The sequence below is a fragment of the Rhea americana genome, unplaced genomic scaffold (genome assembly GCF_003343005.1).
Source record: "Rhea americana isolate MKP2758 unplaced genomic scaffold, rheAme1 scaffold_403, whole genome shotgun sequence".
Lineage (NCBI taxonomy): Eukaryota > Metazoa > Chordata > Aves > Rheiformes > Rheidae > Rhea > Rhea americana.
Window position 1 is genome coordinate 249,959 of NW_028186539.1, and position 13,121 is coordinate 263,079.

Genomic DNA, 13,121 nt, shown 5'->3' on the forward strand with positions numbered 1-13,121 from the left:
GGCTGCAGCTGCTGGCGGCTGCTGGGTGTCGTGTGCCCGCTGCTTCTGCACCTCGGTGAGTGCCGCCGCGCCGGGAATAGCGGGCCCACTCCGTGCGGGGCAGCTTCGGGGCTGTTCGCTGGCTGCGGTCCCGGGCAGCTCCTCCTCCAAAGAGCCCTAACTGCCTCCTTGCTGGAGGACCTGGGGCCGAGCTGCCGGGGCGGTGGCGGCTCTGGACCCCAACGCGTCGCGGCGCTGGGATAGACTGGTGGAGGAAGCCTCCCTCCAGCCGGGCCCGGGCCCCCGGGGCTGCATTCGGCTTTGCTGCCTACAGGCTGCCCGTTGCCCCCCAGGTGCTGCTGGGCCTGCTCCCGCCCCAGCACTGGGGGGCAGCGTGCCTTAGTGGCTTTTCCGGTGCAATGTGGTGCTCCTGGCTGCGTGGGGCTGAAACGATCACCCTGTCTCGTGCTGTCTCACAATGCTGGAGAGTGAGAAAAGTATCTTTGGACCGTTGCCCTAGTGCCTATCTGCTCGAACCAGGACAGTCCCTGAGCTGAGGGTGGCTTTGCATTTTCTGACTCTCCTGCCTAGACTGGTGGCCCCAACCAGCCCTTCTCGCCAGCACCCTGTACTCCTGGCCGCTCTCCCTACCCCTGCCACTTTCTTTCACCAGAGGTCTGGAGGACACCCCAGCAACTCCTGCAGGCTGGAGCCGCTAAAGCAGGCAAATCCCACACCTTGCCTGTGCCAGCCTGCTGTCTCCATGTTCTCCCATTCCTTCTAGAGCTGAGGATGGAAATTGTCTGGCTCTGGGCACAGCATTACTCAGCTGATGCTCTTGCCCCGAAGAGGAGCACATGGAGCCTGAAGTCCAGTGCTGCACAGAGCATGGCGAACACTGTGTCTGGGGCTAGCGAGCGAAATAGGCCTTTTCCCCAGAGGCAGGACAGGTGCATCGGTGCTCCCTCCAAGGCCAGGGATGCTCTGTAGCACCCTGGGCTCCATCTGTATTTCYCTTGGGGCTCCTTCTGGGTACCACTGCTGTTGTGTGACCCTACCAAAGCTGGGAGCAGATTTGTGCCTTGTGGTTTTGCTGTGGTGTAGCAGAGYTGATACGCGCTCCCGGTTCCTCCTTCCCGCTGAACCTGCCCTCTTGCTCAGTCCAACCTCACGGCAAAGGAGCAGGGTGGAGGGGAATGCTCAAGCTGAGGTGTTAGAGAGACCAGGAGTCCCAAACCCAGCACACCCAACATGTCAGGGACCACGAGGTATCCCTCTGGCTGGCAGATAGAAGGTGTCTCTGTACCTGCCAGCCTGGCCCTGCTCTTCAGCAGCTTTTCCAGAGCTAGTGTCCTCAGGGTTGGTCTGATGTGCTTAATGCCCAGCTGCCCTGGAAGAAGAGCAGTAGATCCTGTTTATTGTGTTGACACCTGTGATATCTGTGACCTATGTGGCTGGTATCTCCCCAGCACTAGAGGTTTTTCTTGGTGATACTGTTGGGGTTTCCTGTTTTTGTGAGCATTTGTTGTTCTGCACAATGGGCTGATGTTTCAGACTAAACCCTGTACTGATCTCAGCTGCAGTTGCTTTATTCAGGGCCTTGCTCCAGGGGAACAGGCATGGGATGCCATCAACACATCTCAAGGCTCCCTGGAGATGTCCTGGCTTCCTTTGTAGCTGCCAGACTGCTTTTGGTTGCCCTTGGGGATTCCTTTCTGCCTGACAGCCCTCTGGTTTCCCACTTCAGACAACAGGGCTTCCAGTGGGACTGTCCTCATGCCTTTTTAGTCATCTTCAAATTACAGAGCTCCTAAGTACACCACGTATGGCATTTCTGACAGTCTCATGACTCCCATGACATGGACCCAGGTATCTGTGTCAATTTGGTGACAGCTAATCCTCTTTCACCGACCAGTGCACTYGTGGCTTCCCTGGGAGCCGCTGTGGGCAATGTAGTGTCAGCAGATTTTTGCATTTCTGCCTGTCCCAGTGTGGTGCCCACTGTCCCCCCTATATCACCTTCCAGGTTCTGGTGAGCCTGAGTGGACCAGTCCCTGCTGGGGAGCTGGAGGGGCTGGAGATGGAGCAGCTCTTCAAGACCTGCAAGCTCGGCTCAGCATCTGTCCTGATGTGATGTCCTTGTCCTGCCACCACCCTGGCAGCAGGACTTCGTGGGTCTGAGGGCGAACCTGCTGTGGGAGTGTTTTGCATGTGGGGGTACAAACCAGAATGGGGTTCCCCCAAAACTCAGTGTTGGGTCAATTCAGGTTCACATGTTCCATGTTTTTTCCTTACTGGATCTGGCCTGTCATCATTATGCTATGCCTAAGCCCAAGTGGCTTGGGTCTGCACTGGCCCCACAAACCTCCATGCTCCTCTGAGCTCCTGTTCTGTGAGGCTACTCCCCTGGGCTCCAGAAATGGAGAAAGGAAGCAGAGGCATCATATGACCCCCAGCTCCATGCTGTCCATGATAGCACATCCACCATCCTGCCACACAGGACACCCAGGGCAGAGCTGAGCCAAGTACTCAGCACTTTGAGCAGCTCAGCCACACAACAGTGCTTTTTTGGTTTCTCCTGGCTGTGGAAGTGCTAGCAGTAGTCCCAGATATGCCCCATCACCTGCCATCCTGCACCAGGGTTTGGCCATTCCCTTCAGTTCATCCCTTGCAGAGCGCAGTAGGGAACTGGGCTTCCCAGAGTGAATCAGCTGGAGTTGCACTTGTACTCTTTTTTCCTTTTTTCTTTTTTCCTTTTGTGAAGGTTTCCATTAGAGCAGGGACTCCAGCTTGCTTATCTAGTCAAGTCTTAGCTTTTTGTGTGTGTGTGTGTTGTAGTCACAAATTAATCTTTGCTGTTTGGGGATAAAAAGGCTGGACAGATGGCTCCGGAGGGATCCTGGGAGGCCCGAAGCAAAGTGGGCCATCATGCTGCCATTCGGGTACAGCTAATGGGAGTATCACTTGCAGGATCATCAGATTGTGCCACATTCTGCTCCCAGGCCAGGACTGAAGACTCAGTCAGAGGAATGTTTAATTCTGAGGGCTCCAAAGAAGCGTGCTCTTGCTCCCATGCAAGGACATGAATACCACTGCTTGGGGCCTCCCAACAGCTGCTTTTTTCCTCCTAAAAAAATGTCATATTTTTTCACTGCTTACTTCCTTCTGCCCAGAGCAGGCTGAGGAGGATAAATTAATTTGCCAGCGTTAATCACAGGGTATTAATTGGCTTGTTGTGGAGTTGGTGGTTGGGCTTGAGAGGGGTTCACAGTCCTTTCACATTAGCTGTGCTAGCTCTGTTTTGAAGCTGTTTGCTGGCTCCATTTCCATTACCTTCAGGACCCCTTGTCCAGGATGGTTCAGCCCAGCCAGAGCAAGGGTGGGCCCTGTTGCCCGGCAGGTCAACTGCCTCCTGTCTCCTGTGGTTGCCTTGCTTCCTCATTTTCCTCTTTTTGATGGCACTTAGGTGGGTTTTTGCAGGTTTCACAGCCAGTGAGGGCCATTTTTTCCACCTTCCCATCCTGGATATTCCTGACTGTATGGCCTGGGTCAGGCTGTGTGTGCGAATGGCTTGGGTTCCCCCTCCCTGCCCTGTCTCTCATGCTGCCTGGCAGTGTGCACTTGGGAGAGAATGTCAAGGAATCTGGCAAGATGTGAAAGGGGGGTTGTGGACCCCCACCCAGCTCACAATATTTCAAAGCCCAGTGTCACCCTCCCCACATGGCCCTGGAGGTGGGCAATGGCAGCAGCCCTGCATGGCATGGGGTGGAATAGGAGCTTTGCAGAGGAACAGCCCTGAGGATAAGAGGGGGCCTTCCACACCATATGGAGTCCCAGGGCTGCAGGCACTGCAGCTGGACACTGAGCATCCACACAGCAGGACGAATCCATGCTGCAGAGAAGCCCTAGAGACCTGGCTGGGGTATGATTCTCCCTGTTGCTGGGTAAAGCTGGAAGGTGGCTCTGTGCCAGCTGGGGGGTTCCAGAGGGCAGGCTCAGTGCTGGCTTTTCTGTCCCCTCTGCAGTCATGACCCAGGAGCCTGTGAGCATGGCAGGGACATGCGACACCATCTACAAGGGCTTCGCTGGCTGCCTTATCAGCCTGGGGGACAGCATGGTGCAGAGCGTCCAGCAACAGCAGCAACAGAAGAGTGGCCAGGAGGTACAGGAGCTGGATACCATCTGCAAGTGAGTGGGCCACAGGCCCTGATGCGGCCCCAGTTACCACATGCTTGCAGGAGCCACTCGGATGCTTGCATGGCGGTGGGAGGCTTGCCTCACTGAGGGGCTGGCCTGGGTCAGGGATGGTGGTTCCTTGTGGCTGACAGGCTCCCCACACCTTCTTGTCTCTCCCCAGGTCCTGGGATGACTTTCATGCCTGTGCCAGCGGGGTCTTGTCAAGCTGCCCTGAGGAGGCAGCCGCCATCTGGGAGTCGCTGCGTGAGGAGTCCCGCAAGATCCAGTTCCAGGGAAACCTGCATGAGCTATGCAGTGCCCAGGCCCGCCTGGCCAGTGCCCAGGGCTCACCAGCTGCTGAGACCAACCAGGAGACACTGCGGGGCTCAGCCACCTCGACATGCCTCAGCCTCCTGCCCTTGCTAGCCCTGGTGGTGCCCTTGGTCTAGCCCTGCAGCAGTGCCCGGACCCCTTTCTGCCCTACCTGGTATGGGACAAACCCAGGGTCTGTTTGAAGATGAGGATGTGGGAGCATCACCTCCACCATGGCTGGGAGGCCTGAGCGATAGGGCCTGCAGCAGGGTGGTTGCCTTGCCATCCACCTTGCAGCCCTCACTGTCAGCACTGGGCTGAGATGGCTCGGGGGGACAGTGGCATTTCAGGCAGCCTGTTCTTCAAGTGCCACCACCTCTAGAGTTGTCAAACAGCCCTGCTGTACCACACTTGGAGCTGGAGACTCCAGGTGCTGGAGTCCTGTCCTGAGGGACAAGGGCTGCGCCCACCCTGCAGAGCCAGGCCTGTGCCCAGAGCTGTTTTGGGCTCCCTCTTCCTTGCAGCCCTAGTGCTGCCAGGGATGGCTTCTATGCAACTGAGGGACCCGGGAGGGGGGAGGCTGTGGGATGGCCCTTGCCCCTGGTGGGGCTCCTTACTAGAAGCTCGGTTGCTTGTCATCCCTACACAAGGTGAACCCTGCCCTCTTGGTCCTGCAACCCCTGCGGCCTCAGTGCCCACAATGTGACCACCACCAGACCCGTCTTATGGGGGCATAGTCCTCTTTCTCTCTTGGATCCCTTCAGATATATTTATATTTATATTAAAAGATGCTTTTACATTTCTCCAGCTTCTCTGCTTTGGGTCCATCTCACAACCTTCCTCAAGCCCCCTGTTTGCTCCCTAGGGTGTTGGACACTGCTGCAGGGAGTGCAGCACTGATGGGAAAAACTTCCTTGAACTCTGTTGGCCAGAGCAGGGGCTCCTTTGCCTGATCCAGAGGGTGGGGGGGACAGGAGAGGCTGTGAAAAGAGCAAGCACATGGAAGGGGAGCCTCTGCAGCCCCTATCTGGGACAGGCTGGCATTGGGGTGCCCCCCCCAGAGGTGTCCCCTGGCAGCCCTGCAGGACACCTGAGGGTACTCAAGCCCAGGGTAGAGGGCATGGATGGGCAGCCAAAAAGCTACTCAGGTCATGCAGACTGGTGGGACTGGCCACAGGGCACACACCCAGGCATTACCAGAGATTTTTCATTCCCTCTCAAGGGGTATTAAGGGCTTTGCTGGGATTTTGATTTGGCTTTCCAATGATGCTGGCCCCTAATGTAATTAATTTGCCTTCTAACTTGCATGAGCCGGAATGCTCCCTAAAGCCAGACACGCTTTAGGCTGAGGATGCCACCGAGGCACTTGTGCCAGCCGCCAAGCCCCAGGAAAGCCAGAGACCATGTTCATGCTTTTGCTGGCACCAGTAGCCAGGACCTCTCTCACCCTGGATGTCAAAATTGGGCTTCCAAGCCTTTGGAGAGCTCCCAGTTGCTGCACCCTGGAATCTGGCCATGTATGCTACTTCAGGGCCCTTCATGCCCAAGGATAAAAGTCCCCAGGGCGAACCTGAAAGGCAGCTGCCTTCAAGGCTAGACATAAATGAAGTAAAGAGAGAGACTATACTTTCTTTATTTTAAGGCACACTTTTAGGAAAATGTGGCACATGCATTTTACTTTTTTTTGCAGCCTTTAGCTTGCATGCTAATGTACAGTTCCAGCATCATCATACAATTTTTTGAAAAATTCCCATTTTCTATCTCTCTTACTCTAGTCCTACTTTGCCACATGTTAATTCCTTGGGCATCAAGGAATTTGAGATTTGCAGGGAAGAAATGTGTCTTTTTTAGACCAACTGGTCTAGCTGGTTTAGCTTGAGCTCAGCCCCAGCTCTGAAGTGAGTCACACCGAAGCTAAATCGAGATGAAATGCTGGAATTTAACTTCTTGTGTCAATCAGTGAGAGTAGCTGTAGAGCACAGGTTCCTTGATGCTGGTCCAATGTGAACTTCAGGATTTTCTGACGTACAAAAAACCATCATGGCAAAACAGTTCCCCTGGGCCCAGGTTAGCAAGATGACCTCTTCTGCTTACAAGGAAACATTCATCTTCCTCACCTCTTTTGCCAACTAAGAGGACACTAAATTTGCAAATGACCAATCCCTGCTGATWGCACTAATCACTTTTTTTGTGCTGGCGCACTTCTGAGGCTCCTTGCAGCTGCAGCAGGTGAATTGATCTGTAATGGTAGTACATGAGATTGCATCCAACTTGAGAAATGCAATAGTGTCCTGACTGCCAAAAATCCTTCAGCTAAGGTGAGTGTCACAGAGCCCCAGTGACAGCCTCTCTGCTGTGCAAGGCTCAAAGGAATAATGAGAAAAGTAGCTACCTACAGTGAGAAGCAACTCACTCAGGTTTCTTTGATTTCCCCTCTTGACTTCAAGGCTATCCCCAAAATACTCCTACAGTGTTTTTTTTTTTTTTCTCAGCAAATCCGCTCCCTGCCTGGAGCTAGTACCAAGGAGATACAAGTGCTAGGGACATATTTTGGGGTCTCTGTGCTCTGAGGCATCCTTGGTCCAAAAGGAAACTTCTCTCCTTTCAATCAAGCCCTTATTTTCTTTTTGCTTGATTCAAGGAGGAACTAACATAGTTGGTTACACCAAAAGCTATGATTTTTAAGCTAAGGATCAATCACAGAAGACAGCGCTGCTTAATCTGCTGCTGCACTCAGGTCAGCTATGTCAATGACTCTAAATACATTGTACTGCACTTCTATTGCTTTGTCTGTGGCTAGCATCCTCTTTTCTGTGTTTTTTTTATATTTCTTAGCACAAAGTTTTGCATGTAAGAGTCCAACAGCTTCCACAAGCAGTCTAGTTTTTATCCTAGGAGCCTGTATCTGGAAGTCTTCTGTATACAAATGAGGAATCCAATTATTACTGTCTTTATTGAGCCAAGGAAAAAAATTATTGCTTATTTCATTGCAGAAACTGCAAAACCTCCTCCCTCTAAGTCTGATCTTTTTTGTGGAAGTGTGTCGTGACTATGAGAGACACAATCTTTACAGGAACCACAGCTCAGGCAGCTACAGTTATGCACTTAAATATATAGTTGTCCCCCTCTGTACATTGGTCTAGTGTTCAGTATGCAAGACCGTGTTGTGGGCCAGTAAATACTCCCTGGAATTTTATGCCTGATATATCTATGGAAGTAAGACTAATTACCTGCTATCAGAAGGCCTCTCCTGGCCCCACATAGGACTGGGATAGGCTTTGGGAGCGCATCACTCACCTTGCACAGAGATCAGCTGGGCCAGCGTCACTCCTGGCAGACATCAGTCTAACATCTGTTGGTTTAAAGGCTTTTCAGTAAAAGCACCATCAGTTCCAGCATATTTAGTTACTATGAATGAGGCATAACATGCTATTTATTTAATTAGCAAGCCCAGAGCTGCGTTTGGGAAGATGACTCACAGCTGCTGGCTGGGAAGGACACAATATAGCACAGGCAGAAGTGGCGATGGGCTGTGGGTGCATACCAGCGGCCACAGATGGACCACCTCTTCGTGGACATGGCAGCACTATGATGGGCAACCTGGCTGCCATGCCCCAGCCTGGGCAGTCTTTGCTGGGGGACTGTTAATGAGCCCTAGGATGGGCCAGGTCCCTGTGGCATTAGTTCAGCGGGGCAAAGCCCCCTCTTGGCTCTCCTTTCCCAGCAGCTGCCTTGTCCCTGTGGTTAAAGCAGCCGCCGGGCAGATAATCTGCCTACTCTTTCATTTCCAATTTCTGACAATCCTGTGTTTAAGAGTGAATTAGTGCTGGATCCCTGCAGGATAGCTAAGAGGATAAGCGCCAGCCAGGCGGCCGCCTGCAGGCTACATGACACCCTGACAGCTCTCCCTCAGTGGCGTGTTTGAGAGGCCTGGAGCAGCCACCCAAAGAGATGGTTGTGTGCCAGTCCCTGCAGTCTGCTTCCTCATTGCCTTCTTYTAGGGTGGCTGGAGGTGACCGGGGGCTCTTCCAGACCATCACCATGATTGTCCCCTCTGACATACATCAAGCTTTGCTTCAGTCAAACCCACTGACCTGGAGCACGCGGCTGTTGGGAATGGACATTCTTCTGATTGTTTGACACTAAATATTTCTTGTGTTTTTGCTAAACCATTCCAGTTCAGGATGAGGCAGGATCTGGCCAACACTAGGACCTCCTGCAGGACCAAACCTCCATTTACTAAATGTGGTAAATGCTTTTGAGAAAAAGAGTGTCCTGAAATTATTCTCCCAGTCTAGCCCAAGAGATGAACAAGGCACCACAGTGCTGCAAGTCAAAGTAGCTCTCTCTCTCACCAAGTTACTAGTTTGTAGGACTGCACTATGAAGCTGATGGGTGGGATTGTCACAGCCTGTGGTGTGGTATTATGGGAACAGTGTGTAGCGTGCCACATACCTGTGCCACTGCAGGAACCAGCCTCCAGAGTCAAAAACTTTTCAACGATCTACCTCTTACTGTCTTTAAAATCACTTTACAGGCTGAAATTAAAGAGTAAATCTGTACAATTTATTTCACACTGTTTAGCCACAAAGGCATCAGCTTGGGCATTGAAAAACCACTTTTTTTTTTTTTAACTGAAGCTGTTTTGAAAATTGTCATTGCAATGGGATGTTAATGAGGGATTTCTCCCCTACAATGCAGGTGGAGGAGTAATTGCCAATGCCTGCCTGGCTGGCTGGTGTTCCCAAGCGCTGCTTTTCCAGCAGAGATCATGCTGCTAGCGGTGGTTTCCTCTTCCCCAGCACCTTGCCTCCATCTGCTCCATCCCTGCATTAGACACAGCCTCCTGGTGCTCCTGTGACATCTGCCTGCCCTTTTCCTTGAAATGTCAAACCTAGCTCTGATGTTTCCTGGTTCTTGGCAGGTAAATATTCCAGGTAGCACCATGGCCATCTGCAGCTCACCCTTGGGATTGGTTCGAGGGGACAGAGTCTCACAGCACTCAGCACCTCAGAGCACCCAGTATGCTGTGAAAACCCATTGCTCTGGTTATGAAACTCCAGTGACCTACTTTACACTCCCTGCTTTTGTTCTTAATTCCTAGATATGGCTGCTCTCCAGATTTTGCCCATCAAGGCAAATTAATTGGAGTAGATCCTAATTTGCTCTCTGCTATTCTTTGGTCAGAAGATTAAATGCTTGGTAGACATTATCTCCCTTTCTGTTTTCTAGGAGACAAACCTGAATTATTAAAAAAAAAAAAGATAAAGAAATGGAGAGTTAGGTTGAGTTGATGCATAAATTCATTTTTTGTAATCACAGAAGGGACTGGAGAGGCTCCTGCATCCTTGGGCAGGTGGAACCAGATAGTGACACTATTTTAGTCAGTTGTGTGACTGAGACACCGCACATGGCACTGAGATGGGAGGGCCTACCTCATAGCCATATCATCTTCTGCTTCTACCACTCAATATTTTAATTCTCCTTTCTGTAACCCAGGGAATTTCCTCCTGGCAAAGATGAGTACCTCTTTCTCTGTGGGGACAGGTATGGGCTTGCCCTGTGGCAAACCAACATCAGTTTGTCTGACAAACGGTTTGAAATTGTGCCTGGAGGTCTTTATGCTGCAAGGGGATGGTGCTCCACATTCTCTTTTGCTTCAGTGTTTCCTTGCCCTCTCCTCCATGTCCCAGCTGATCTCAGGGGCAGTGGAGATGGGATGGCTTCATCCCCTCCCACGGCCAAAAGCTGTTGCTGCTGAGCCCTGGGTGCCTGCAGCATGCTGCCATGGACCCCAGGGCCCAGCCTCCCCATGGCCTGATGGGCAAAGCACCTGTTGTAATGGGCCGAGCTGCCTCCAGTGCAGCATTAGCCAGCGCTCCAGCACACCATCTGGCCCAGGGTCTGCCCCATGCATTGGGGCTGGGCTGAAATGAATGCCTCATCCAGGAGTGCTGTTTTCCTGGGGGATGCATCTCCAGGCCATGCAGCTGGGAAAAGATGTCTGTTACACTAGTGGTGTCTCCCTGATGAGCACCCAGTGGGTACGAACGGAGAGATAAAGTTGTGGGAACTGTGCATACCCTGGAGGATGCAATGTCGCAGGGCTAGTCTCCACCCAAGCTCACACAGGGACTTCTGTTCAGCCAAATGTCGAACTTCCAATAAGGAACATGAAAAGACAACCTCAATCCCTGTGGGTTAGATGTAGCTGGAACAGCTGAGCTGGAGTCACCTCTGCTGCTGGGGAGAGTGCTCAGCCCCCAGCCTGGCACCTGTAATACCCTAATGCGCTCAGCTTTGGGGCTTTTTCTCCACTGAGGCATATGGAAAGTTGGATTTCTTTTTTAAGCAGATTTAATTGAACATCCTTCCTCTCTGACCTTTGCTCAGCCTTGTTGGGATGTCCTTGAAACCAGGCCCATCATGGCTGCTTTTCACGATGGGTCAGACTGGCCACTGATGCTATGGGCTCACTGCCACTTGRGTCTAAAATGTGGCTCAGATGCAATCTAGATTTCCTGCATCACTGCAGGTCCATTTGATGGCACATGAAAGACCCTTATCTCATGCACTGAGGATTTTTTACCTGGCAGAGCACAAAGCAGTGGGCTTCCTGAACTACCTCAGTGCCCTGGTAGGGCTGTAATATTATATGGAGAGTTGCCCAGTTCTTGGGAGTGCACAGGCATGATTGGCCCAGCCAGGTGATGGAGGTGCAGGTGATTTCCACCAGCCTACAGAAAATTATGGCTCACTGTACCCTAGTGAAACTCAGGATTTGGATCACAGCATATGTATCAAAGCACAGGGGGCTCTGGTGGGCTCTAGTCCAAGCTCCTACTCCAAGCAGGGTTAATGTCACAGCTGGAGCAAGTTGCTCAGGGCCTTGTCCTGGTGGGTTTTGCATATCTCTAGGGAGGGAGGATTCACCACCTCTCTGGGTACCTGGCATTGGTGGGGTGGTCCCAGCAGGCTACCTACTGCCTGGCTTCAGAAGATTCCTCAGGGAAAAGGAGAGAGATCTCCTACCAGCTCTGGACGGCTGGGCACAGGGACACGTTCCTCAGAGTCTAGCAACTGTAATCCTCATCACTCTCATTTATGCCCACAGTATTCCCAGCCCCAGGAAGTGACTCTGGAATATGCCTGGTTTGCTGTCCCATGGCAACAGCCTTTCGCAGCGCTGAAGTAATACAGTTCATGTCACTTGAGGTCAACTCATTACAATCCCCCACTTCCCCACCACCCTCTGGCCAATCCAACCTGCTCCCAGCTCTGCTTTGTCTTGTCCCATAGCTTTATAGGGACCCCAGGCCCTTCCAACCATTACAGTGTGGGAAGAGATTCAGAAAAGCAAGCAGCCTAGGGCTGAGAAGACCAGGGGGTTCAGCTGGCTACCTTGGGAAGGGATGAGAGCCCTCCTTCAGCAGCACATGGAGAAGGGCTGCTGGAGAAGGTGTCTGGGGTATAAGCATTTGTATGGGATTTCTGAAGGGGTAGGGAAGGAGGAGCAGGGTGAGGCATCCTCTTTTGGTAAAGCAAAATACTGAAAGTGAGGAGGCAGAAACAGGTGAAGGTCAGCCAAGAAAACATAAGGAACGTGACGAACAACATCCCTTTCAGCAGGAGGCAACAGAAAAACAAGCAGTTAGCCCATGCCCACATATAAGTGCTTCTGTATGAGCATATCAAGAACTGGCTGACTTGAACTTCCCTCAAACCCCTTATTGGTCCCCTTTTGTAGGAGAGAGACAGGTCAGCAGGGTACATGGGTAAGCATAGGCATGGCTGCAATGCAGCTCAGACAAGGCCCAAGGAAGAGTGCTGAGCAGCTCACCTGGCTCTGTCTCACATCTTGTCTGTGGCCCAGCAGCCTGCTCCATGGTTACAGTCATGCCTTGGCAGAGCTGGCTAGGAGCCTAAGCATGCAAACCCTGGTGGGGGCAGAGTCTGCAGAAACTGCTCTGCTCCTAGGACCCTCATAATCCCTGGACCCCAGCACACAAAACACTTATCGTGGTAATAAAATATTTCTTGCTGTAGTTAGGAAAAATGACTCTAGGTTGAATGATGGATTCCTCAGTTTTTTTTTTTCCAGGTGAGTTTTCATTTCAAGATTAAACCCCCAAAGCCATGCCTTTGTCAGAATGGCCTTGCTCTTTTCCCCTCTGGACCAACACAAAAAATTGACCGTAAGTCAGAGGTGGTTCATCTCACAGCAGTTTGGCTTATACATGAAGCAGGTTTTCTGTCTAGTTCTGGACCCTCATCCACAAAGTCCTGAATGATCYGTCACCAGATGGATCCATAACCATTCTTCTTACTCAGGGCTCTACAATGGACACAGTCCCCAAACTCAAAATGGGTGCCAAAACCAGCACCTGTGTAGAAGAGAGAACTATTCCCTGAGACCTGTGACTACTCTACCTACTCTTCAGCTCCTCCAAAGACTTCATACTTCCACCTGATCTTCTGCAGTGAGCTACAAGTCCTCCCTACCTTGCTCCTTGGGTAGTGTTCAGGATGAATACTGCTGGCTTCTTGCACATGCCTGGTGTAATGTTCTTTTGGTTCTGGTGGGCCTCCAAGAACTATCACAGTATAAATAATACAAGAAAGAGCCACTCTGATAGAAGTTCTCAGAAGTCTAT

General features: G+C 51.8%; 1 protein-coding gene across 1 annotated transcript; it reads left to right on the forward strand.

Moving 5' to 3' along the window:
- Positions 1-6: 6 nt before the first annotated feature.
- NRN1L (neuritin 1 like) lies at positions 7-5,254 on the forward strand. The gene is made up of 3 exons (XM_085314439.1): positions 7-55; positions 4,005-4,167; positions 4,337-5,254. Exons 2-3 carry the CDS (start codon positions 4,007-4,009, stop codon positions 4,602-4,604), a joined length of 429 nt encoding a protein of 142 aa, XP_085170565.1. The 5' UTR covers positions 7-55; positions 4,005-4,006; the 3' UTR covers positions 4,605-5,254.
- The last annotated feature ends 7,867 nt before the right edge of the window (positions 5,255-13,121 follow it).